Below are 27,746 nucleotides of genomic sequence, written 5' to 3'. Positions count from 1 at the left end.
TATCAACCACTCTTGAAAATGTAACACAGGAGACTGAATATTTCTCTTAAGCTTTTATTAATGTTTAAGTTTACTTTTTTTAGGATGTCCATTGTTTTACACAGAGTAATTAGCCACACAAGTAAATTTGATTGTATTCTCTTTACCTTTATTCTTTTTTTAAAATTGTTAATAATATTATTCTCCCTTATCAGCGCTAATGCTAAAAAAGTTACACAAGAACTATCACACGGTTAACTAACTTGTGAGCACATCGGGACGGTAAACTAACACTTCACAGAGATAAAACAAAACAAAACAGAAAAATAAAATCCAAAACAGAGGGGAAAAGGAAAATATGATTGAAGTAAAAATTAAAGAGACAAACAAGAGACAAAAAATGGACAAGCATTTACACTCACACAGCCCCGCTCAACTCTCCACAAATGAGTACCACTCCCTTTTCCTTATTTGGCAGTTCCTTCTTCTAGGCTCCACCCACTACTCCTTATTTGGTAGACATTCCAGTGCCTGATTGTTTAAAATTAAGTCTGGGAGGAGCCAAACATTTACATTCTACACTTCAGCCCTCTGGACAGCAACCCAAGTGCCCAAAACATGCCAGAATCCTGGTTTAGTGTTAGATTCTGAATTTGAGTGATGTAACACAAATCATCTAAACATCCCAATTGGTGTTTGCCTTATTAAATGCAGCAGTTGTTAACAGCTCAAGGGCTGGTTGTGAGTTGCACTCTGATGGTCCAGAGATTACCATCATCATCATCATCATCGCTACCATTTTTAAATCTTGCAAGTGCCCGTCTATTCAAAGCTCAAATCTGAGTCCCTCGATTGACTTTCCCGCCAAGCTCATCGCTCAGTCTCTACTTCATTATAACAGGTTTGGGAAAGGAGCACTAGACAGCATGTGAATGAAACAGGCAAACCTCCAAGTGACTTGTAAAAATGATACTGATGCTTATTAAAGAGAAAAAAAAAAAAATAAAAGCTGCATCAGGAACACAAATGAGTGCATACAAGTGGCACGCCTACAAATGCACACGAGCTCCAAGGATATCGGACTGGGTCCAAATATGGGTCCTTCAAAAGTACGGTCGGTCCAATGGCAACACGTCGCAGGGCAGTGGCAAGCTTTACTTGTGTTGAAATATGAAGGAAGGAATTTAGATCTACTGATACACTCTGAATTTTTTTGTAACTATAGCTTATAGCATTTCTACTTCATATTCGGGGTAGTTTTGGCAGTACGAACGCTTATTGGCTGCAGTTTCACGTTGGTCGTTTTTAGGTGCATGTTCGGGCTAATCGTTTTTCACTCTCAGAGCAGAAAAAAGGCAAAGTGTTCTGCCCCTTCTGACTGAGGCTGTGCCAAAAAGTGCACATGTGTATCACTTTTGAGTGCGTTGGCAGTGAAGGGGCTGGTACATTGTCATCGAAAAGTCACAGGAAGGGGTTTCACTGGTCTCAGAACTGATTACTAAGCTTTTCCATTGGACCTCGGCCTTCCTTGCTGCATTTTATTGTGCTTACATGACACAAGCGCTTGCACACACACACACACACGCTTCACGTTTACTTCATCGAAAGGAGCGCATGTTCATCGTCGCACACAACTCAAGTATGCTGGCTGGGTTTGTTAGGAGGTATCCACGCATGGGTAAGGCTAAGAGCTTACAACCCAGACGATAAAACACAGTGATCCCTTCTGGCCGCAGCCTAACACTTAAATGCAATATCCAAACTGGCCTGCCACACTGCCTGACGAGCAGCACACGAGTGCGGATAATGCAGGGCTGCCAGAAATATTGGAAGCACTATTTAGTGTGCGACTAGTGTTAATGATAGGGTGCTGACTGGCTAAAGCGTACGAACACCCTCAGTCTCACCTGTGCTTACCTTCAGACCCACAAGTTCGCTCCAAACACTCTGAGCAAACAAAACTCAACACACACACACACGTGCACATCCACACACATCACTGACAGAATGTAAAAGAAAATTATTATCCATTCAATATTCACTTGGGCTGACATCAGGCATGCAACTTCCAAACAGTCCAGAAGAAGAAAAAAAAAAGCTTCCTGCCCACCTTCTCAAATCCAATGGGGGTATGGTGGGGGGGGGGGGGGTCACTTATAGACGGGGCAAATGGAAGACATAACGACCTGGCAACATCAAGGAGGAGGAAGTAGTCACTATAATGGCTCTCATTGGCTGTTACCACCAATCAGTAGCTTCAGCCCCTCGCTGAGACAGGTTACATTAAAAAAACAAAAAAAAAGATTAAAGAAATAAAAACACAATAAAGACTAGCTTAAAAAGTAGTAGACACACATTGTTATAAGTATCTCTGCTATAGTATGTTTTTTTTATCTATGTCATTTTAAACTCATTGCGTAATAAAGAGAAAAGTGTTACTGTTTTTGTCTATTACATTATCATCATCATTAGCTTCATCATCAACAACGTAATCATCATCTTCATCATCAATAACAACAATGCCGTTTTCAGAGTTATTACTATTGGTTAACGCAAGGTGTGTGGTCTCTACAGGCCTCCTTTTCTAAATTAAAGGGCTCTATTCAGGCTCCAATAGAGGGAGGGAGGGGGAGAGAGGACTGGTTGCCATTCTTTCCCTGCATCCCCCCTTTTGAATGAATCTCTTCGAGCCTTTGCTTTTTATTTTCGCTGTATCTACTTTGATTTTAGCTGGAAAGGGGATGTGGGGAGAGGGCCTGGACTTTGTATGTGGTGCAAAATGTGGAGGTCATTATCTTCCTCTTTCCTCCACCCTCCCTCCTTCACCCTGTCGCTGTTCCTATTCTGCTCTTGTGGGGAATGATGGTAGTTGTTTAGTGACAAATAAGTAACCCACTCCTCTAGTTCCTGCATTATTGTCATGCTTCATCTTTCCCTTTCTTTCCGCCTTCGCCCTCTTCTCTCACTCACTCGTCTCTAGCATGTCCCCCCTCCCCGTTCAGCAAGACACCTCCATCGTTTGGGAGGGGCTGGGTGGCATCTGGCCGCCCTGCGAGCCCTGGGACAGGGTGCGGGAGCGAGAACGGGACCCATCCATGGAGTAGGAGGAGGAGAGGGAGGTGGTGCGGGAGCGGGACAGGCGGGTCATGCAGGACGAAGCCACTGTGGAAAGGTGGACAGAGAGACAAGGACAGAAAAATCAGCTTTACAAATTTAGAATCAGTGGAAACGCAATGCACCTCCGAATGGAGAAGGCTGGTGTTGCTGTAGAGCCCGCTGCTGTGTCGAACAGCTACAGTTGTTTTAATTTGCTCATCTTTTGTCTCTTGATGTGTTTTCGTAAGCTGCAGTATGCTGAGCTCTCAGGGCCACTGTACAAAAGACCAAAAACTGGCAATTTCTTAGCTTGTCTCTCAATACTTTCAGACTTCCTTCCCCTGTCAGTGGCACTCAGCTCCCAAGCTGTTCTTTAAAACCACTTTTTTAAATAGTTTTTAAAAAAAAACAAAAAAACAAAACAAAACAAAAGCTTATTCATTTCCTCCAATAACTGGGTGCCGTAATTTTCATTAAACATTAAAATTATGTATTATTTTCAACTGCGGATTAATACGTATTTGGTGCTCTGGTGAGTATTTACAGCAACGAGATGATGTACTGCATGTGGGACTGGCAAAAATTAAAGTCATTTTCATGGTAGAGGAGGAACATGTCATCCATTTTATAGTTTTTGAACATAAGAGCTCAATGCCACTAAACAGGCTTTGGCTACACAGATAACACTTGGTAGCAGGATTAATTTATTGTTGGTTTTGGTCTTGGTTTGACAGTTGGTTAACACTAAGAGAAATTATGGCTATAGTCCAACCTTGTCCATTGGGGTTGGTGATACAGAAAGTACTCGTTCTGAGCAAACAACAGGCAAAAATATTGAATAATTACAGCTTGTATTCTGTAAAATCCATGTCAACCATGACCTCATGTGTTACTCCATATGTAAACTGTACAGAAGAATCTTTATATTGGTTGAAGTGAACTTACTGTAGCCCATTCCCTGGATGAAATACTTGAAAGCCTCAGTCAGTTTAGCAGGCTGCAAACACAGAAAGGAAACTGCGTTTTACATCAGTGCAGTCAACACATCGCTACCAGAACAGGGTAAAAGTGCAGTTTGGCGACACCATGTGGCAACCAAGAGTAACAGTTTTTGCTTGAAGGATTTAAAACACCAAGAATGTCTGCTAAATTAGTAAAATTAGCACTATTTTTTTTTTTAAAATCCCACATTGAACTCATTAATTCGTGTGCATGTAGGGGTATCCATTTGTTTACCTGAGTCAGCTGAGGAAGACCACCAGCATCAGCCATCTGTGCAGGACAGAGAGAGGAAGTGCGTGAGCGTCCATGACAACATCAAATGTAAGGAAAACTGACCCCCTTAAAGGAAGAAGGACATCAGGGTTCGTTACCTTTAGGAACGAGGTTGTTGTTGGGTCCATTTTGCTGTTGCACTCCACCTAGTGGTCAAAGCAGGAAAAAAACTTCCATCGCAGCAAGACACTCAAAACATGATCAGATAATTAAGACAAATAACTCTGAATCAGAACAACAACGCTGAAGACTTACGGCAGCGTCCTCATATGGAGCCTGATCACCCACCACCAACATCACTGGACACCTGATGTTGAAGGAGAGATGAGAAGGGTGGCATTAAGAGATTTTAGCTACAGAATAACACAAGTATAAAGACGGAGCTCAGAGGACATTTACTTGAAGGTGCTGTTGCGGTCAATGTTCAAGTCTCGGCGACTGGAGGGAGGAGGAGACGAGAAGAGAAGATCAGTGTGGTCGTTGTTGTTTGTGGAGTGTACCTGTGTTTACGCAGTGATGTCTGTGAGTGTGTTTACCTGTTGTAAGTCTTCCAGAAGAACTCTATGTTGACCAGATTTGAGGCTTTGGAGATGCGCTCTCTGTGAGACTGCACCAGATCTGTGTTTGACGACAGCTCCTCCTACAAGAAAGGAAAATAAATTCATCATTGTTATTTTCCTGCTGCAAGCCAAGACAAACTGAGGCAAGAAATACACATCGACATGTTGTCGTACCTGACTGAAAAGGTGGGACAGGATCTGCTCCGTGAGGGAGGACGTCACAGAGCTGAGCTACAGAGGGACAATTCAATAAGACTGTTAGAAAGTTTAATAAGATGAACAAAAACATAATCAATACCACTCAGGCATGTAACGTCACATCCGCAGCTTAACTCGGAGTGATGGAGACCTCCTATTAGGACTGACTGGATTAAAACGCTACACGTCTCTGTGTACAAGACAACAGGAAGTCCTGACTGAAGGAAGGAATGAAGGAAACAAAAAAACGTACCTTCTGAGCAGCCCAGTCTATCCATCCTCGGGCGTTAGTGTCGATGTTGATCAGAACCAGACCCTCCACTGAATCTGGGTTTGCAAGCTGAGGATAGAAAGGAAGCAAAGGGGTGAAAGAGAGAGAGACGGTGAGGAGTCAAAGTTAAACAACAGCAGCTGCTGTCAGGACACGAGAGCTCAAAGCGAAGCTGACACTCACTGTGAACTTGGAGAGGATGTACGCTCCCGCTCCCACACCCACTCCGATTACAGTACGGAAGCTGACGGAAGGACAGAATTAATGTGGACGACAGAGTACGCAGACGTGACACTCAAAACACACTGACGTTTTAAAGGAAATGTTTTACCTACATGGCATTTTGTCTGAGGCAGGGCTGGTTTGTGTGCAGAAGTAAAGAGTGTGGAAGTGCCTGGAGGAGGAGCTCTTTTGCTTTTGTGCTTTTGCAGAAGAACTAACTTTCCCCAAACATTACAGCAGGCGCTGCTCAAAACCTGAGCTTGATGCGTTGAAAGTTTGCTGATGAATCAGTACAAACAGTTTTTGTTTTTGTACACTGAAACCTGAGGAATAAAGTTTTAATTCAATAAACTGGCCTTAAGATTTTGGATAAATTGCAAATCGGTGTCAACCCAGCTGCATCATTAAGTAACACAGGAGTTTCAATTGAACGGCGCATCTCCAAATGCACGCTCAGCTTAAGAAAATCGTTGGTGGAAGTAAAATTTCCCTCAACCTGCATCTTTTAAAAAGTACAGAAACTGCAATACAGCGTGATACTACGACGTGACGTATGTGCTTGTGTGTACTTCAAAATAAATATTTTTAACTCACTTAAAAAACTGCAGGACGGCGGGGATCATCTCTGCTACGGTGTCCATGGAGGGATACTGGTACCTGCAGCAGGGAACACAGACTGGTTTGTGTCGTTGTTGTTGTTGTTGAGCCTGAAGTCTCACCAAACTTATTTGCGATTATCTGAAAATTTTCACTTATTCTCTCATCTGAAGTACACGCAGTAACTGTCACTTTCTAATACTTTAATTTCCTTGAATCACCAGCAGGAGTTAAGGGTCACAGTCAAGACGGAGCGACAATATGTGCAGAAAAATCCTCCCGAGCCCCTTAGAATAATCACGCAAGTGCTCGAGAAGTTCAGGGCTGAAGAAATAAGAAGTGCGCGAAGACAGAGAGAGAGAAAAGGATGGATTTTCTTTAAAGCTCTGACAAGAGCGTCTTACAGGCCAGGAAGGAGGGAGATGTAAGCGATGGGAATGAAGTATTTCTGGGAGAGATTAGGTTTAAGCCGACCACAGAGGATTGTTTTCGGAGAAAAAAAATAATTCAGGGTCACTGCAGGACGATGAGGAAATGCCAGCAGGTCGGCGCACAGTGAATGTCGTACCCTGTGGGGTAGGCAGCGGCCCCCTCCTCCTGCCCCGGAGCGTCGATGTGAATCAGGGTGAAATTCTTGACGATCTCCTGCATCTCCTCGAACTTGAACAGAGGGGAGAAGCAGCTCTTACCTGCCAGAGAAGAAGACATCAAATCAAAAGGTGGAAGAGCGTGCGGCACAGCGTCGAGGAAACAAACGAGGCTGACATGTTGAGAGAGGGACACTCACTGTCCAGGCCCACATCGTGGAAGGTGAGGATAGCAGGCCTGCGGGTGGTCCGCGTGCCGTGGAGGGTCACGTGCAGAACACCATGTGGGGTCTCGATACTGTGCTCCTGGACACACAGAAAGTTTGTCCAACAAATTCACAGGGAGATACTGACATTTCTGGAGTGAGGTAGAAGATATTTTATGGCCTAATCAAGTGAAAATCTTTTTTATTCTTTGCTCATCTCTCGGACCTTAAAGACTAATCAAATGTGGTGCTAATCCTGCATTGCTTTGTTCTGTTCTGTTTGTATTGTATATTTTGTTTGGACTCCATCCTTTTCCCATTCCATTCTTGAATTTCCCTCGGGATCAATAAGGTATCTATCCATCTATCTATCTATCTATAATAATACAGCTGGCAGGAAACAGACTTACCTGTCCCTGGTCCAGGAGTATCCTGGCAGCCAGTTCAGCATCCTGTGACAAACGAATGAAAGAAGTCCTATTAGGACATGGTGTGCATGTGAGGTTTTATAAGAGACGATAAATAGGGCTGCCTGGTCTGTAAACCATCAGAAACCTGTCACACTGCTCTGCCCAACCAGCAGTCCATGTCTTAATCAGTTTCCTGCAACGTAAGACAAAGACAAGCAACGATTTCGTCCACTGGCGAACCTGAAGCCATCAAATGTTTGCCATTTTTGCTTAGATAAATAAACGACTACTCAAACCTTTATCAGCTGAAGCTGTTATCTGTTTGACTCAAATGATCTGATAACAGCTGAAGCTGTTATCTGTTTGACTCAAATGATCTGATAACAGTTTCAGCTGTTATCTGTCTGACTCAAATGATCTGATAAACGTAGAGTGAAAGGCAAGACAGACTCTGGAGTACCAAAATAAAACAGGAACAACACACAGGAATACACGACGACTATTGTTCCTATTTCATAATCTGAGGAGGAAATGGATTTTGCTCTCTTTTCCTCTTCTTTTTCTGTGCATAAATGACAAGTAAAAAGCCTAAATGAGAGAAAACTCAGCTTTTTGTACTTTCTCAGTCCCTTCATGTTAAGAGAGGCCTTGCTTCTTAATTAACACCCACACAGGCCCGATGGGCGGCATTACACTCCAGATAAAGCAGCGGAGGAGCAGGCGGTTATGGCTGCTGAGGATTATATGGAGGAAGGCTGTCTGTGGGAGGCTTTAAATGGGATATTCACTTGCAACCTTGGATCCATTCACTCCGCTAATGAATTGCTAGCATCACAAGCTCTTAGGAAATTAGCACTCTGGGAAGCTGAAGTGGAGGCGGGTTTGTGCATCACTAAGGAGGAAGTGGAGAGTCCTGGAGGTTTGGAGAGACGCCCCCACCCCCCCTGGCTGGATTAAAGATCACCAGTTTGTGGAGCTTGGCTTGTGTTCATCACAGAGGATGGAAGCTACATGCATGCGGGCGGAGGCGGATGGTGCAGGATCACCTTTCACACCTGTGTGTGGATGCCTCAGGTGAGAGTAATGACTCTCTGAGGACATGAGTATTTGTCACAGATTCACTCACAAGCTTGTCTGTATCTCCTAGTACTCTAATGATTTTGGAAATCTTTCAGGAAAGACATAAAGAAAACAAGTGGATTAAGTTAAAACCCTTGAAAACTAAAAGGTTTTCAGCATTATAATAATGCTTTGAGTTAAAGCATTATAATATACTAATACTGGAAGATATTCACTAAAGATATTAGATTAATGCTTATGTGTTGTTATTCACTGGATATCATTTCTTTAAAGTATATAACACTGTGCTTCTGTCCCTCTGACTGTGGACTCGTGTTGTTTTTGTTTTAGTGTTGTATTTCCCCGTCTGTCCACCAGATGTCAGCAGCGAGGAGCAAACCGCTCTGCTCTGCAGCGCTGCATCTGCACGGCAACATCAGCAGAGCTCCTCAGGGCTTTGACGTCAACCCGGCAGATCTGAGCCAGCGCTGCAGCTGTGCACTAACACCACACACACACAGACACGCACACACACGCACAGAATCACAGCACACATGTATTTGGCACACATGTTGTCACATGTAGGCTGTGCTCACACTCAGATGCTCAGATGTGCACACACTCACATATTCTTGCGCATATGCACGGCAAGGATGCAAATACTAACACATTCACATGCAAACCTTGTTTTTCTGTCTCCTGAGATGCAGACATATGGACACACACACGCACATTACACACTGATGACCATGCCATTAATGTACTTACGTGCTCTCGTGCCTGTTTCTCCATGCTTGGATGGCATTAAAGTCAGCCTGTATGTGTGTCTTTGCATGCAGCTTGAGTGGAAACAAGTGTGTGTGTGTGTGTGTGTGTGCAATATGTACATCCTTTTGCATGTGTGTGTGTGTGTGGCACTCTGACCTTGGTATCTGCCTGACCCGTGAGTAAAGGCTTGTCCTCCGTGATAGCGATCTCCTGCATCTCTGTTGTCATGGTGTCACCTCCTGCACAGGAAGAAGAGGAAGGCACATGAAGATCTGCAGCTCCCTGAACAATGAATACATCTTATTTCTACTGTCTACTGAAAAACTCCAACACTGCGTCGTGGGAATGGATGTGACAAACACACACACACACACACACACACACACACACACACACAGAGTGATTAAATACTGTATGTTTTCCTACGGGACTTTGTTTGAGCTGTGGGACATTATGAAAGTTAATTAGTAATTAGTGCCAGCAGAGACGAGCAGAAAAGGATTGTGGGACAGCAAAAGAGACAGCAAGAAGAGAAGACTGGGAGATGGACAGGTTCGTACTGAAAACAGACACAAGGAGGTTACAAAATATCAGTAAAATGTGGCCCTAAAAGTGAGAGAAGAAAATAGAAACTATGAGGAAAGAGGAACAGAAAGCATAGAAGGATGGAGGCGGGAGGTGAAAAATGACAACAACCTGAAGGAGGACTGGCTGAGACAAGATTTTGGATTACATTACTTTTATCTTTCAGGAAGGCTAGAGGAGCCGCAGTGTGTGTTACTGTGAGCAGCTGGGAGTTAAATGCCATTTGCAATTGCAATTGACACCAACTGTGTTATTTATCTGCGGTGCCTCTCATAAAAGGATTGTCTAAAAGGATTCAGCCCAAGAGCAAAAGCTTCACAACAAATAACCACTAATTAGTTGTGTTTTCTGTCATATTTTTATTCTACGCCGGCGCTGTCCTGATATCAGGTCCTCGCCATAACAGCATCACTGCGATGTCTGTATTTTCATTGTGTGCTTTGACGAACGAATGACTCGAAACACGAGCGCAGGGAGGTGGAGAGTCTGTAACCTCAACCGAGCAAAAATGAACAAGATGAACTGAAAAGCAAAAGATCCACGAGGCCTAACATCTGGATTATTTATGCCATATCATCATGAGTGATTAAAGACGGTGACAAGACATTTTGACCGTGGACATTAGCTCTGTGTGAAGAACCTCATGCATTCACTGTGCTGCTTTATGAAGACATTTTGCTCTGTTTCAAACTGTGCATTCGTGCACAGAAAGAAACTTCGATCAGCTCTCGTCCTGCATCACCGGCACATTGAATCCAGGTGTTATTCTGTCCATCCGTCAGGTCAGGTCACGTGAACAGAAAGCGAGGGAGCGCGGCTCGTTATCGTGTCCAGCTGATGGCATTAAAGCTCAAATACGGGACCTCCTGACATCACTTGTGTGCTCTCATAAACCGAAGACTGTGTCCTGTCTGCAGATTTGACATCACAGGATTACATCAGAGGCCAGTTGGTGTGTGTTTTATGTGCGTGTGTGCACTCAACAGAAAATGAACTGCTGCCTCGGGGTGGGGGTGGGGGTGGGGGGTGCGTCTCTCTGGGACTCAAACGGAAATGATTAGTCACCGAAGCAACACTGCAACACACACACACACACACACACACACACAGCTTCCATTTTCATCCATCTCTCCTGCCCTCCCTCTACCTTGTATTTTTTCATCTTATCTATCGCTTTTTGTCCCTCTCTGGAAACCTCTGGAAACCTCCACAATCACTGACTCCCCAGAGTTTCAAAGCTGCTGCAGCCTCTGAAGGTTTTTTCTGCCTACTATCACGCTGGGTCAGAACCCTGAGCATCAGTTTGGCTAAAAGCAAAAATAAACGCAAAATTAATCGTCTAATGGCGGAAATCCTGCTGCCAGATTACACCCAAAATTTAATCAAGTGATCTTTGGAACAACAAATCCATTTTAAGGCTGCAACTAACTATTTCATTATCAAATAATCCACTGAGTGGAGCCTGGCTCACGCAGGCACTCAGCTGCGTGTGATTGGTTCCTTAAATGTCACATGGTCTAATTTACGTCACTTTGCGGGTACTTGAAGTGATCTGAATCAACCAGACATCAAACCAGACATCGCAGCGCTAATCCATTTGCTGCTGTTTGAGATTTCTGACCAATAAACAGATGGGTGGAAAACAAACACACCCCCATCGGTCCAGTAATTGATTAGTCGATCAACAGAAAATTACTGACAACTTAGTGGCTCCATTTTCTCACATGTCAATTTGCTGTTTGTTCTCAGAGACGTCGCTAAACAAAACAAACGTGAACTTTAGCTAAAAAGAAACTTGTGATTCTGACATGTTAGAGACCGAATAATTCATCTATTAATTAATCAATCATCAAGTTAATCAGTTATGAAAACAGTCTTGAATTACAATTGTTGTAAGTGCATAAATCCATTTCAGGAGCGGTAAGAAAGCGAACATGGAGAATCCCGAGCACAAATCTTTTGAGTGATCATAGTCTTCCTCACCAAACCCCCCCAAAACCCCAACCGACCCCTAAACCCCCATCTCCCCTGTGACCAGCCGTCTTATCAGGTCTGTTTGTGACCTGCAGCTTTGCCAAGGACTTCAGTGTGTCGGCTGCAGCTGATGTGCCTGCAGCATCCGGCACATCGACACACACACACCAACGCAACTGCGGGGTTCAAGCAACCAGCACACACGCCCACACATGCAAACACACAACCGTGTGTGAGCTGCTGTGCATTCGACTTCACTGCTGACGGAAGTGAACCTAAAAAAGTCTGATAAAGTAACAAACTTGAGCAACTGAAAGACATTTTACAGTTGGATTAAGAGCACTGCTTTGAGAGTCAGAAATTATCTGGGTTCAGTTCGGAGGAAGTGAGCATGAAACCTGCCAATGAAAAAATTTAACACCAGAAAACACCAAACAAGCCTGAGGTGAAAGGTCGCAGCTACCATACGCGATTCACTTCCCCATCAGTCTAAAGCTGCTCAGTGCTCATCTCCTAACAATCTGACACCTCGTTCTCTCTTCTTTTGATAGCATGGCTTAACCTGGTGTGACTTCAGCATTTTGCTCAAGGACACTTCAGAGCTGAGCCATAAACCAGCTGGCTCTGGTTGACCGTCACTCGCTGATGCTATAGATTGCTGAGCCACAGCCCCTCCCTGATTACTTTTACAGGTCTGGCATGTCCTGACTTTGCTCCTCTGTGTGTATTAATAGGCTTCTGGTGTTACTCCGTGTGGATGTTTGGAAGGGCGAGTTGTGCTGCAACGGGACCTCTGTGGTGTACTTGTACTGTATAACCCACCGCCAATCTTCACGACAGACTTCTTTAAACAAGGGATTCTCATCTTTAGTATATATATATATATTTAAAAAAAGAAACTAAAAAGCCATGATTTGCCCTGCAACAACATGTGTCTCAAGCCAGGAACGTCGCAATGTCAAATGAATGTTCAAGCTACAATAATAAAAAACGCATTTGAGTAATAAATTATAGCAATAAATTGAATAAATTACTTGTTGCTACTGCCAACTTGTTAGCAAAACAATTATTATTCAGTTGGAGTCTTGCGTCTAACCAATATTCAAGGCTAATATTAGCTCTGACGTTGATCTGATTCCTGAGGGGAACATCTGGCTTTTCAGCTGCTCATGTTTGAAGGCCACTCGCTAACTGCGTCTGTCTGCTGTTGCAGCTCTGGGCAGGTCACTTACAGCTGGTTTATTAGTACTTTTTTTTTTTTTTGCCAAAAAACAAAAACAAAAACAAAACCGCCTGCTGCTGGAAAAGATGCTGACGAGAGCAACATGAAGAGAAAGAAACCCGAGCAGCTTCAAGCAAAACTTAAAGCCTACTTATCCAAACTGCTGCCAAAGAATTATTTGCTGATAAACGAATCAAATTAATTCTGCACCAGTAGAGAGTACGTGTTGAACGTCTCCATGGCGACCAAGCAAACCCCATCCAAGCTAGAAAGCAGACGTCGGATTGGTGTCCTTTCCGCCGTGAAAGTGTGCCACAAGTAAAGCTTGAACTACTGCAGGTTCTCTCGTTAGTTAAATCAACTCCCAGAAGTTCACAGTAGGAACACAGAGGCTGAGGATTGATGACGAGCAGCCTGCAGACGGACAAGGTGGCGGAAAAATGCGGTCACGTGACCAACAGCGAGCATTAAGCACGTGTAACTCACTCTCCACTTAATCTCCCGGCTCTCCCTTATATATACGTGCACTACACGTGCACACACACACACACACACACACACACACACACACACACTCTCCTCCAATTTCCTGATGCTGTAACATTTTAATCGGCCTAACTCCCTCCATCTTCTTTTTTTTTTCTTTCTTGCTTTAAATTCTGCCTCCGTGAGTCAGTGTGTTTTAGAGCGTGTGATATCTGTTAAACTGCACAGGAGGTACCGTCTGTCACCATGGGAAGGAGAGCCGCAGAGATGGAGAGGAAAAAGACAGATTTGCATGGAGTGCGAGAAGGCAAGGGAACGAGTTCCCAGCTGAGAAAAGAGGGGAAAATAAATAAATAAGTAATTAAAAAAAAGCACGACTTGCTTCTGATTCGCTTCTCGTGTCCACACATTTCAGCTGTCAGACAACAGTTGCTGAGTTCATCTGTTGCGCCGAGCAGGTTCCACGTCTCCAATAACAGGCCGTGGCTGAGAACGGCTCCGGCTAAATCAATCCCAGCTTGTTCGAAGCGTATTCATAATCACGCACATCAGTGACATGTCGGTTGTCCACTGTTAGCAGGTCGTCTCATTCCTGCGTGTCACAATCGGTTTCGTCTTTTGTTTGTTTTTTTTTTCCTCCTCATCCTCCTCTCTCCTGCTCTGTCACGCTGACTCCCATCTCTTCATCCTCTGAAGCGGGACAGTGTCACCGCATGGGAAGTCTTCATCCCGGCTGCCAGCTGACTTGGGCTGCACGGGACTGTGAGCCAGCAGGTCTTTTCATTGAAAAGCCAGAGCAGGAGTGGCTGCAGCCAGATGATGATTCATCATCAGGCGCACTTCAAATCTGTAAACGATTTAGATATATTATACGGACAAAAGTATTAGGACACCTGACCGTTACGCCAACAGGGACTTTAATGACGTCTCATTCTAAACACACAGACAGCTTTGCAGCTCTAACAGCTTCCACTCTTCTGTGAAGGCTTTCCACAACATGTTGGAGTGTTTCTGTGGGAATTTGTGCCCATTCATGCAGTAGAGCATTTGTGAGGTCACACACTGATGTTGGACCAAAAGGCCTGGCTCACAATCTCCGTTCCAGTTCATCCCAAAGGTGTTGGATGGGGTTGAGGTCAGGGCTCTGTGCGGGCCAGTCAAGTTCTTCCACACCAAACTCATCCAACCATGTCTTTATGGAGCTTTGCTTTGTGCACTGGGGCACAGTCATGCTGGAATAGAAAAGGGCCTTCAACAAACTGTTGCCACAAAGTTGGAAGCATAGCATTGTCCAAAATGTCTTGGTGTGCTGAAGCATTAAGATTTCCCTTCACTGGAAGTTAGGGGCCGAGCACAAACCCCTGAAAAACAAAAATTCTTTTGTCTGTATTGGGATGGGACTGCATACTGTACTGTACATTCAATTCCACTGACACAGTATATAAACTTAGCACAACGCCTTCCCAAAACAATATGCATTTTCCACCATTTTCCATCCCTGCTGCCTCTGATATAACCTACCAGAACACACCGAAGGGGAGGTCAGCGAGAAATCGAAGTCGAGAACAAACTGAACGATGGCAGAGCGGCGATAAATGCAGGTGCTGCTTGCTGAAACAGTAAAAAAAATCTACTGTTCTGTTTTACATTTCGATTGTGTTGACCCTCCTGCACAAACACAAAACAGGTGCCGAGTGTTTTGCAGCAGGGACCAGACTGCTCAAAGCTGAAAAGGCTGCAGCCATGAGGGACGAAGTCCGCCGTCAGCGGCGCATTTCTAGGGGTGAGACAGTGTTTGAGATATCAGAGCTGCCATCACAAAGAGCTTTTTGTTGCTGTTGTTTCTTGGACTGTGAAGAAGCTCTCAGAAAGAAAGAAGGAAACAGACAGAAACAAAAGGGCTTCAGCTTCACCCTGCAGTCTTTCATCAAGCTCTACATTTTTGGTCTCATAGCTGATAATAAGATGATGATGTCAAGCAGGAAAACTTTCTCTCCCTCCATCACCATCTGCCCTCTCCCACTTTATTTTAATCTCTCACAGCTCCACACTCGTCTCTCTCCATCCGTCTTTTGTCACGCTATACCGACTTTTCATTCGCGTCTCTCCCCATTTCTGCAAGTCATCGCTCCCGTTTGTCCGTCTCACTGCGGCTCTTTGTCTCATTTCTGCTATCCCTCTCTTTTCTGCCTTTCTTTTTCTCCACCCAAGAGCAAGTGAAAAGAAAAAAAAATGGGCAAACAGTTCTGCTGGCAGACGGCTTTCTTTCATTTGCTCTCCAGTATCTGCAGCTCTCAACAAAGAGGCTCGCCCAGACGGTCAGGTACTCACACCCAGACGTATAAACAGCGTGCTAAAGCAGGGCACTGAGCATTAAGGTCACCTCTATTCAGAATGTGGGCTGAAGGCTGAAATGCCAAAAGGTTAAACTGGTGGCATTCGGGTGACAAATGTGCGGCTGCTTCGTAACGCGAAGGCGTCGATGCAGAGGAGTTTAAGGCTGCAACAACATCAGATGGGCGGTGAGCAGAGAAGGGTGGAGGGGTGTGGTTAACTCCTCGTCCCTTCTTGTTTGATTTTAAACCATGAATCACAACGAGACATCGTTTCAAAATGGCAGATGTTTGGAGTCCAGTGGGCAAAAGGGTGCGTCAACCCAGACGTCACGTCTTGGGTGGCGATATTATCATTCCAGGGTTATTTTGACTTGATTTTCTCAGTAAGAGTGAATCAAAACAGCAAAGTTGTGAGGAAACGAACAATACTGAGAAACTGGGCAAGCATCTGATGGCGACTGAACGCAACGGACACGTTCTGATTAAAAAGTAATGAGCTTGGAGTCACTGGAGATTTAAAGCTTTCACTTGATAGTGAAAATGCATGCAATCGCTTCCATCAGACAAATTTATGACCGTGCTAACACACACACACACACACAACAGAGAGACCCAGGTGTTGAGGACATAAACACTCTCAGGACCGAATCTGTTCTCTGTACTGAAGCAAATCATGTTAGCCTGCAGCAGTTCGGTGCGGTTCCACCTGGGTTCCCCGACGTGGGTTTTATGTGCACAGCACAGTGACGGCAGCTCTGCCTCAGGGCTGCATTCAGGCTGTCTGCTGGGGCTGAATTTTCTTTTTACAAGTCAGCACTCTGATGTATGGATGGTGCTCACATGGAATGTGGACGCAACAGAGAAAACATTGTGGTAACTTCATCTTGTTGTGTCCTCATGCACAAAAAATTCTTTTTGGGGTTTTTCAGGTGTTGTGGAAATTTAAACACAAATGCACTCCAGGGACTTGAAGCACTGAAATCACCACACAGAATTAAATGTACATCTACTCATGGACGACAGGCTGGCGCTTATGACAGGACGGGATGGAAACATTCATGGCCCAGATGAGCTGAGCTTAGATTAGTCAACAAGCCTTCCTTCGGCACGCTGATACATAAAGAAAATAGTCCCTACATGAAACCCCTCACAAGGTTTGTGGATTATCGTGAGAAACTGGGTCATGCTTTCTGGAAAGAGCTGCTGTTGTTGAGTTTTTCATATGTACTTTTTCTTTTGGGAGGGTCTGTTGCTAGGCCTGCTGGACAAAACAGCCCGAGGGCATAAAAAGAGAGAGAAAAATGAGCGACAGACGTCTGGAGAGAACTGAGGCACAACAGTAGCCACCATGGAGACCCAGAGAGGGGCCAAAGCTCCCCTCGTCTCCTCTCCTCTCTGAGCCAAAGCCTTTGCTCGCTCTGCCCCCCCCTTCGAATCTCCCCGTGCTGCTTCCCACGAAGCTGGATGGGCATGTGTGGATCACCTTGGCTCTCCAAAAGACACGAACGCACAAGAGAAAGAGCAGCTTAGAAAAGCCTGTTTTCACTCTGGCCTCTTGTCTCCTCCAATCCGCCGTCGTTCATCACTCGGCTCAGTTCTCCTTTTCATTTTCAATCCGCCTATTATTCCCTCCATCATGATATCACCTCCACTCAGACATCCTGTCTCTCTGTCTGTCTTGAAAGGTGAGAGTACTCTTAGATAAAGGTTATTTGTCGAAAGGGCAGATGATCCACCGCATCCTCAGAAAAATCAGTATGAAGGAAGGTGCATTTGATCGTGAGTTTTAGTAATTAGTAATATGTTGAAAGTAAAGAAAATAAATTTAGTTTGATTTACTGTTTCAACTCATACTCATTTTGGTGACAGCACATCTGCCGTCACCAAAATGGACCCATAAAAGAAAAGGCCGGACCTCCTCCTTTCTATGGTGTATATAACATGGAGTGTGTGGGGAGCTGTTGATCACACAGGTGTAAAAATAACTAAAAGTAGGCCCATCGTCCACTGGGAATCAGCGCTAACAAAAGCAGACTAGATTCCACTTTCTGACTCGCGTGAAAAACTAGTTGAATGAGAGAAAAAATTTAATAGCACAAAGAGTCCTCCCAACTGCAAAGTCCCCAATAGTTTTATACTATTTGGAGGAGTGGAAAATTGCACAAAAAGGGTGGAGAAATTGAGTATCTTTTGGATGGCTGGCCGGACAAAAAGAAGCAGCCTGACAACATCACGTTTGACTCAGCTGAGACTGGGAACGTTTGGTGGGCGTTTTTCAACATTTTTAAATGTTTAAAAGGACAACTGAAAAGTCAAAAGGATTAAATGATGTTCGTGGGAGCCCACAAGGAAGTCTACGCCACAGAACAGAAGAGCATATGGTCTCAATGATAAGAATCGAGCACATGTATCATGTTTTCTGTCCGGTTCCCTCTGTTGATCAATGAAATTCAAATTCGCTCTCCTTTGCCCGTTAACGGCTAACGGCAGCCAGCAGACAGGACTCTTCCTTTGTTTGCTCAATAGCTGTGAGAATGTATCAGAGTGAGGCATGAGAAACCCAGTATTATCTTAACTGATTATGTAAATGTACTAAAGACGGCGGCTCGGTTGGTTCAGGTCAGACCTGTGGGAGTTAATTCATCTACATTTAAAAAAAAAAGACCCCAAAGACAATCAGACGGTGGAATCGATTGTTTCGATCCAGGATGCAAACAAGCACGTGATCACTGACACAAAGAGAGCCGTGACACACACACACACACACACACACACTAATTGACCTTCAGGCTGGGGTAAATTTCTGCGTTGGAGCCGGTGGCTAAGAGCTTATAGAGATAACTGGCTCTGTGATTGTGAGCTGATTGCTGCTGCAGCCAGACATAAAACAGCTTTTCTTAAGGCAGCAAATCCCCCAAAACACACAGTTTAATAATACTTGCATGCCATACACACAGCGGAGAGCTGCTTCTAGTGCTTTCCCATGTTTGGAGCATTAAGTTTCATTTAGCTAAAATTATCTGGACTTTCTTAACTGTATTTACGTTTTCTGTGCTCTGATCAGCTTCAGTCCTTTAATCTTGTATGTTTGGCTGCTGAGTGGGGCCGTGCAGTTTACTGCGCTGTTTAATAGCTCATTCAATGGCAGGTGAATCTTGGCTTCTATGTATAATTGTGTCATTTCGCTTGTTTTGTCCACAAAATGAAATGAAAAAGGGTGGAGAGAAAGTTGCTGTAAAGTTGCTTTGTCCCACAACGTGTCCAAAAATCAACATTTACTAAAAGCTACAAAAGTATGTGGACGGCGAGATCTCAATCTCATTCTAAAACAGCTTTTTTTGGGAAGGCTCTCCACTGGATTTTAGTAACCAGCTGCAGGAATTTTCTCCTTGTGGTCGAGGTCAGGGCTTTCTCCAGTATTTTGCACCAAACTGGGAGAGCAATTCATTTGCAAACTGGGCTTTGTGCTCGAGGGCTTTGTCACGTAACGTAACTGTAAGTGCCTTGTGGACAAACGGCATTGCACAAACTGATATTCCTCTATATTCTGCTTCTTTTACCTACATCATTCACAAAACGGCTCCCAGCATCTCCACAAATATCTACTATCAGTGAGTCGCACCTGTCCCATGTATTGTGTTTTAAATGAACCACCTGCTGCTGCTGAAAAGTAATCCACATCCTCTGTTTACGCTTCCTTTGTCGCTAAAATCAAACTGTTAACAACTGATGGTTATGGGAGTAAATTATCATCCTGCTTCATAGATTCGTTATTAGAACAGTTAGTCTGATATTGCAGAAGCTCTTGCTGAAATGTAAGTAAATTTTGTTATGGGCTCAAATATGAACGGCTAATGAGGTGATTACACTGCTGATAGGTGTTTGTGTGGTTAAATTAAATGTAGAAATGACACAAACAGATTAAACGTCCAGGCTCGAAGGCTAAATGGAAATTAAATATCTGCTCCTCACTGTTAGAGTGCCTGATTGTGAGGTCTGAGCAGATAAAAATGAAGCAACGAGGAGCTAACGACAGTAAAGCAGAGCCAAGACGATTGGTCGATCAATCGTTACCGAGTTGTCCATCCATCTATCCATTTTCTATACCGCGGGGGAGCTGGAGCCTCTCCCAGCTGACTACGGGCGAGAGGCGGGGTTCAGCCTGGACTGGTCGCCAGTCAATCGCAGGGCGTTACCGAGTCGATCGAAAAAAATTTGGTTGCCAATAATTCTGATTGTTGATTTATAAGCTTCTTAAATGGATAAGTTTGCTGCTTTTCTGAAACCTGCAGGTTAAACGTTGGCGGACCTCCTCCATGCTGGTGTGCAGTACAACCAACAGAGGAAATATAAACCAGTTACTGATTAGGACTCGATCAGTTATTTAGGTTTTGGCTCTGGGGAAGCTGCTGCTGAAAGTTTTCACATTTTAACACAGCTCACACATTTAAAAATGCTTTATTTCCTCTCAAATAAACACCTTGTAAGGGTTTTTTAAAGGTTTGATTGGGGTTTGGGAAGAATACCAGTTTGGCTTAAACGACTACTCTTTGGACCTGTCGTCGTGGTTACAATAATAACCACTTGGTTAAAATCTGATGTTTTGTGGTCCCATTGATCCACTGTGTTTTATACCCTGACTTTGTTTCTTTATCATAAGGCCAAACTGTTTGACTCCATCGTTCTTCCTCCCAGCTGAACACAGATATTTAGTTTTATGGGACTTTGCTGCAAAGACTGAATCTTTGGTTTTTCTTGTTTTCAGGTACATGTTTTCCCGGTGTTACATATTTATCCACTACTAGCCTGCAGCTATTTTTCTCCTACAGCAGACCCGCGTCATGGCGGCAGTCCATGTTGCTAGGAGATCTGTGACACGACTTCTGAATAAAATCTGCCGCGTATAAATACACTTCACAAGGATATTGGGCGTAAGAACAGGGGATGAACGTCACCCCCGAAACAACATGTTTCTGGCTGTTTATTTTGTGCCCCGCTCAGCTCTTCCTCTGCCTGTGGATCTATTGACAAACACTCCTGATTATGTAACCGTGCGCTGTGGAACGCTCCCTTGGTGAAGCGAGCGCACATTGTGAACCGTCACCTCTGACAGCACCAGACTGAATGCACATTTGGACACTTTTTTTTTTCTTTTGGGTCACTTCGATCCAAACATGGCAGCGACGGGGTGTGAAATCTGCACCACACGGCGCAGGTTTTAGTGACAAATGATACGTATGAGCACATCCAACCTGAGAAATATGAATGGAGTTTGGACAGAGAGTCGGCCTATAAATAGGGTGTTGTGAAGGCCTGTTTGGACTCGTGGGAACAGGCAGGGCATTGTGCTGCCCGGCCTATCTCTATCTGGCCTCCAGCCACTGGGCAAAGGCCTGAGGAGCCCCTCCCCAACTAACAAACACACACACTTCTATGCACACACGCTGACCTCGATGATATACAAAGAACACCGTAATCTCATACGCCTACACTGTATAAAATCCATATGCACTGGCCCAGATGCCGAGTACTCCAGCACACCTACACAGGAGATAAAAAATAAAAATCTATATTTTTGTAAACAGCCAGACTAATATGCACTAGACGTCACCACTGGCCAACAGTCTGATGATAAGGATTCAGATGAAACGGACACAAGTGCGTTACTCACACGGTGGGAATTTATTGAGACTGGACTGAGCTCAGACACCTACGCAGCGAGCAGCGTTGTTCCACGTTGCCTCAGTCGGCAGCTTATACATCCGAGCTTATTTTCCAAAAACCTGTACCAGCGAGCGCTGCTGCCAAAAATAACAGGAGTCCAAATAGCCGAACTGTCTTCAGTTACACGGGTAGTGCTTAAACACCAGTACTCCGATATCCTCGTGTGTTTTCAAGATGATTGCACAACTTCCATGAACCAGTCTGATTTAGAAGAGTCGTTCACCCACTTCTGGACTGTAAATAAATGCGTAATTACTGACGAAACCTTTTTCTTTGTGTGCTTTTGGCTGAGGACTGTTCAGCACAGTCACAGAAGCAGGCCCGAGCCATTTCTGCTGTGTTTGCTCTGCTTTGGTTTCTGTCCAAACAATTTGTTTTCAGTAGCCTGTGAGCGCAAATCTCACTGTTTGTTTTTCATTTTCAACAGTCTCTCGTGTCACGTTGGCCGGGTCTTAACACACTAAGCTGAATCTACTGTCAACAGAGAAGAATCGATGTGTCTGTTGCTGCCAACAGCGAGAGGTGCAACATTAGAAAATGTTAGTTACAATACAATACACTCAGATGGCCCACACTCCACACGAGGGTGTAAAGAAAGGACGAGGGGGGACTTTTCTTATACGTTTACAGCTCATCGGTGCAGTTAAAGTACCCAGACAAGGAGTTTTATTACAAATTACACTGAATTTTAAATGAAATCTCAAAGATGTTGTCTTGAACCCGTCTATCTAATCTATCATGTATGACAAAGCATCAAATTGTCACAACTGAAAAGCTTGAACTGGTTAATATTTGACAAAAGTACATCAACAGTTCCTGTTTTTCAAAAAGAGGCGACACCTTTCACATCACATATGTAATAATCTGCCTATCAGCCCTCCAACGCTTCTGAGACCTGCTACAAACGATCAGTCCTTCTCAGTATAAGCACAAACAAAAGTCTGAAGAGGCAATTACACCCAAAGACATGAACGTGCGCTCCAAAACACCACCAAACACCTTGACATAGTCCACTTCCTACAACACAACCTCACATTTAATCAGTGGCCTGTAAAGTGGGGGGTCGCAGCTACACGGAGACGACGAGCGCTCAACCCAACAGCTGCCGCGCACTTAGAGAGGAGGTTCAACCGAGTCAACGCCTCAACATAAGGAGAAAGATGATTTGCGAGCGGTACTACATGACAACAGCGTTTGATTCCTTGATATTCTGGGACCTGAGTCCACCTCTGGAGCAATACTTGGGAGTCCAATTATAGCTGTTTACTGGCCCAGTTCGCTGCACATCCACACATCCATCCACCTGTCAGCAGTGTGATCAGTGTATCTTCTATTTTCGAGCAGCTTTCAGGCCTCAGTGCCGCGCAGACTGAGCCGATACAACACGCAGAACATCTGGTCTTCCTGCCTCGTCGTTAAGGATCTTTGTTGATGTGTATGCATGGAGAAGACTTATAGAAATTTCAGTAGGGAAAAAAGGCAAATGCTTTTATTCTACATCGGTAATCATTAGGCAAGTGTGTAAATGTTGACACAAATTCTCCAGATGTGAATCCACTTTCTCCGACGCTGAAGGTCAGACGTAAGACTACGGCACTGTAACAGGTGGAGCATATCGTCTTTCCCCGCAGTCGATACTGACGGAGAAGCAAACACGGTGGGAGTAAATGTTAATATTGGTAGAGTCAACAGGCAAGGTGACGACCTGAATACGCTTGAGTACGTGTAACCCCACCACCACCACCACCAACACTGCAGAAGAGGAAGTAGAAGAACTGCCTCCTGTGTGTGCTCACATTCTTCTCACATTTTAAATCACAGACTGTTCCTTTTTTCTCCACTCTTGACTTTTGTTTTCCACTTCATATGTTTTAAAAGTGATAAAACTGAATACTGAAATAATTATGACATTTGGTGTGACGTTACCCCTGACAGTTACGCAGTTTTAAGGAGCCTAACGTTTGCTAACTTTACTCCCAGTGAGCTAATGCTCAAGTAAATGAAGCTTTAACACTTTCTCTTTAGTGCAAGAGTTTACAATTTCAGCATAAACATCAAAAAAGTTTGGAAACTGTGTTGGATGAATCGCAGATGCATCATATTTAATGCACTGGGAACCCTGTGGACCTCCGGGTTGATTCTGTCTGCGGTGCGAAACGTCAAACTGTCAATGACAATCCCAGTGAACACAAACGATGTCCAATGATGGCACAACCAGCCTGTAATGAGGCCACACTGGTCAATAGCCACCATAGCAACAAGGTCAGTGGTTCAGAGGCGGGGAGACGCGGCCGCTCGGGTTAACAAACACGGCCGTCAGCATATGTAGTTTCTACAGCGACAAATTCACATGCAGCTCACGAAACTTGGCGGGTCCAAATCCAGAAATGTCTGCAAGCTGCATCAGAGGTCCTTGAAGTGAACTGCTCTCGTCAGCCACACTTTAATGATGTCAGCGAGCTGATCCCTCTGGATTATTAGTCTGGCCAGAACACAAACACTCGGGGATGTTCGGTCAGGACGAGGGGCGACTGTTCCGGCTGAACAGGTTATTTTTGGGCCTGACAAATGACATGACGGTGGAGAAATGCCACGAATCACTGCTGTTACACCTGAACGCCACGCCTCGTTCAAGGCAACAGCGTCCTCGATACACACAGAATGAGCGACCCACGATAGCTACTTTTGTTGGATCACGTGCTGCCCCCCAAATAACTGAAATAAACAATATTATTGTCACTGTTGTAGTTGCTTATTAAAAAGTGCAAGTAGTTTTATTACAGTCAGCCTGAGCCGGAGGAACGATGGCATGAGTTCAGAAAGAAGGTAAGCTGAGAGCAGTGAGGAAATGAGCACCAGGCAGATGACAGAAGTACACAGTAGTAGAAGAGTCGGTGTGTGTGTTGACATAATGATCAGTGCCATTCAGGTGAGAAATGATTAGTAATTCATTCCTGAACATCACAGCGAGAAACACCACAGATACTTTCACCTTCACTACGACACGTTCAGAATCAAGAGAACATCAGCCTGCTACTGGTGAGTCGGGGTTGGAGAAGCTCAACATCTGTGGAGCCAAACCAAAATAAAAACTGCATACAGAGAGAGACGCTGTGATGTGGGAGGACAGCATTCAGATGGTCGCACCACACTGAGTTCAAATTATCAACCCGAGCTTTTAAAACGTTCATTCAGAGCGCTGGTTTTTCTGTGCACGGGGAGGGTTTAATGATGATCTGATTTGGTGATTTATCAGCCGCGAACAATTAATAAAACCACATTTTCTTACTCATGCATAGTGGTATCGAGCCATGCAGAGGGTCAGGTTCCATGGGCTGAGAGTTTGAGATATCTGCCTCCGTCTGCAATACAACAGAGCTGAGCGGGATTTTGTTTGTGCTGCGCGGAGAAGTGAGATTGTTAAAGTGGCATGAAAAGTTAAAGTTTACATTACGGGTACCTGCTTTCTACCAAGACAGCATCACAAAGAAAGCTGCCCGCAGCGACGTGATTTTCGAGGCTTTGAGCAACACAAACCAAATACCATTCGCCATGACTTCACTGGGGTAAATGTGAGAGGCAGATATGTCAAAACCTCAGCAGATAAAGCCACAACCAGGCACACGAGTGAACTGACCCTTTAATATCCTACTCCAACACGGTGCACTTCAGGAGTCCAGTTTTTCCACACGTGGTCACTCATTCTGGTATGATAGAAATAAACATCCACTAAATTCTGGACACCCACAAGCGATCCCAAACAGAACACTGTGTGTTTATGTCCGTGTGTGTGTGTGTGTGTGTGTGTGTGTGTGGGGCTGCATTTCTGCGTCTCAACACAGGCTATAATTTCTGGGGGGAAAAAAAGAGCAGCTCGTGGAGTGCCTGTGTGCGCGTGCGTCCGCGTGCGCCTGCATTTGATACATCAACATGAACCCTCCTCCTGGAACAATGTCTACCTCAGAGGAGCCAGTCTGAGCTCCTCGCGTGCACGTCCTCTGCGTGCGTGCGTACGTGCGTGCGTGCGCGCGCGGGTTATCAGCAGGGGCTCCACTTCACTCAAAGAGCAGCGGGGCCACGAGGCTCCAAATGCGGTATGACTCACAGAATCTGCGCGCGAGCCTGCTTGGAGCGCGTGCAACTTGCAGCACAGTGAAAACCTGAGCAGTGTGTAGACAGAGGGGAGAAGTGTGTGTGTGTGTGTGTGTGTGTGTCCTTGGTCTGGCACGACACACTGAAGCAAAACATTTCCCCCTCGCGCGCTTGGCTAAGATATTCCATAGGGGAGACTCTTACGAAACGCATCTTTTTAGGACATTGCTGCATTTTATTTTCTCTCAGTTTTTTTGTGTTGTTTATCCGAGCCAGCACACGGCCCGTGAACGCACACACAACGGACACACCTCCGTTTGACATTGACACACATTACAGCCCCTCGTCTGGCGCGCCAAGAACCACAACAGCCCTCTCGACCCCCCCCCTCCGCTGAGCAGCTCCTAAACTAACTACCCCCCGCCCCCCCTTACAAAGAGACAAAAACAACCTTCCAATCAGGGGAATAAGAAGGATTTTACCACGTAAACGCTACTGCTGCAGCTCTGTGCGTTTTAAACACCACGAAGGAAGAGCAGTGATGCGCCTCTCGGCTGCTGAGAGACAAGACAGGGATGGGGGGGTCAGGTTCATATATGACTCAAGTTCATGTGACACGAGGATGTCAATATTGGCCTACATTGTGCCTGCGGGAGGCTTTAGCCCTGCCATTGAGCTGTCATGCCTGGGTCGGTGATTATAGCGGGAGGCAAGAGGGGGGAGGAACAAAGACCCCGCTGGCTGTGCCACATGTGCGCGTCAATAACATGCACTCTCCCTATCACACTCTCACCCAGACTCGCATGCATGCAGAAATTACTTCCATACTATTCTAGCAATGTGTTCTTGCAGGCAGATGTTTAAATGTTAACGTTTCGCAGAGTTGAATTGTTTTTGGGGTTTTTTTTCGAGCAACGTTTTTGTGGATTCAGTCAAGCAGGAATAAAACACGGGGTGTGTTGGAGGGGGGGGCACTGACTGACTTTGACATCGGTTCGCATTGTGTATCACTAAACAGGAGGATCAACCTTGCATCTCTGCAGATTCCTAACACAAAACTGCCCCGTAGGGAAAAAAAATGTATTTTTCTTGTCGTATTGCCTTGTTGCACGACTGCTGAAAGAACAATGCCAAATCTACACCGGCTACTCCCTCTCCGGGAGGACATAAAGGGCTGAAACACCCATAAAAACAGAAAGAAATTACGGCTCAGTCATCCTGTTGGATTTAAAATAATAAAAAAAAAGAAATAAACTCACCTTTTAATCAGCGGATGGGAAACAAGAAATAGAAAAGCAGGGACTGAAATACAGCCAGGGCCAAATCTCGTTCTCCACTTGCAAAATGTCTTCTTGCTCTCTTTCCAACCTGTTCCTCCAATCTCCCCGCTAATCTCCTGTTATTTCACTTTTTCCTCCACCTCCTGTGTGTTCCGCTGTGCCTTCTTCCTCTCGCTTTCCCCCCCTCTCACTGTTGTTTTTTCTCCTTTCTCCAGCAGGAGGAAAAATTCAGCACAGAGGGGGAAAAAAGAATATGGAGCGGTCAATCAAAAGGCAAGATGGAGCGATGGAGTTTTCAGGGGTGCTTAAAGAAAGTTATCAGCCAATAAATCAACTGCAGTCGGGCCTGAAGTTGTTTCTCTAAATCCAGGAAAGTGGAAGGTCGTACTTGATGCACCTTGTGATCGCTCCGGTTTCCAGCAGACTCCACGCTGACGCCACATCAGGAGAAAATCGCGTGTTTTCTCTTAGTGGTTCCCCGCCCCTCCACCCAGGACTCACATTGGTACAGTCCACCCTTGTTGAGCTCGTGGGACCGAGCCGAGCGCGCTAGCATTGCCGCCTGGGCTCGAGCCAGCAGGTAAACAAACACACCTGGAGTTGAGAAGCGGAGGACAGGAAAGTGGGGAGGAGACTGAACAAAGAGACGTCCATCCCGGTCCCGAGCTGGGCTGAGACCCCTTCAGAGGGTCACCTGAAGGAGGAGGAAGAGGAGGAGGAGGAGGAGGAGGAGGAGGAGGGAGGGGGGGGGTTCCATCTCCTCTGAGGGACTGCGAGTTTTTCAGCAACTTTCTAGCAGAAACATGCAGAGAAAATGAC

General features: G+C 45.0%; 1 protein-coding gene across 1 annotated transcript; it reads right to left on the bottom strand.

Moving 5' to 3' along the window:
* Positions 1 to 38: 38 nt before the first annotated feature.
* Positions 39 to 27,531, bottom strand: ndrg2 (NDRG family member 2). Its single transcript, XM_046381271.1, has 16 exons — positions 26,907 to 27,531; positions 9,385 to 9,467; positions 7,402 to 7,443; positions 6,986 to 7,091; positions 6,767 to 6,887; positions 6,196 to 6,258; positions 5,563 to 5,623; positions 5,362 to 5,448; positions 5,085 to 5,141; positions 4,887 to 4,990; positions 4,750 to 4,788; positions 4,606 to 4,657; positions 4,449 to 4,496; positions 4,312 to 4,347; positions 4,021 to 4,072; positions 39 to 3,141 (listed from the first exon to the last, which is right to left on the bottom strand). Exons 2-16 carry the CDS (start codon positions 9,454 to 9,456, stop codon positions 2,978 to 2,980), a joined length of 1,104 nt encoding a protein of 367 aa, XP_046237227.1. The 5' UTR covers positions 9,457 to 9,467; positions 26,907 to 27,531; the 3' UTR covers positions 39 to 2,977.
* Positions 27,532 to 27,746: the final 215 nt, after the last annotated feature.

This window comes from Scatophagus argus, chromosome 23, assembly GCF_020382885.2.
Source record: "Scatophagus argus isolate fScaArg1 chromosome 23, fScaArg1.pri, whole genome shotgun sequence".
NCBI classification, from domain to species: Eukaryota; Metazoa; Chordata; class Actinopteri; family Scatophagidae; genus Scatophagus; species Scatophagus argus.
Note: the sequence above shows the minus strand (reverse complement) of the source record. Positions and strands in the feature narration are given on the sequence as shown.

Excerpts from the sequence above, each read along its gene's own strand:
- ndrg2 (XM_046381271.1), bottom strand. The coding sequence starts at position 9,456 with ATGACAACAGAGATGCAGGAGATCGCTATCACGGAGGACAAGCCTTTA. Across the intron at positions 6,888-6,985 it reads CCACGATGTGGGCCTGGACA|GTAAGAGCTGCTTCTCCCCT; the intron begins GTGAGTGTCCCT and ends CTTCTCTGGCAG. Across the intron at positions 4,497-4,605 it reads CTCCATATGAGGACGCTGCC|GTGGAGTGCAACAGCAAAAT; the intron begins GTAAGTCTTCAG and ends TTTGACCACTAG.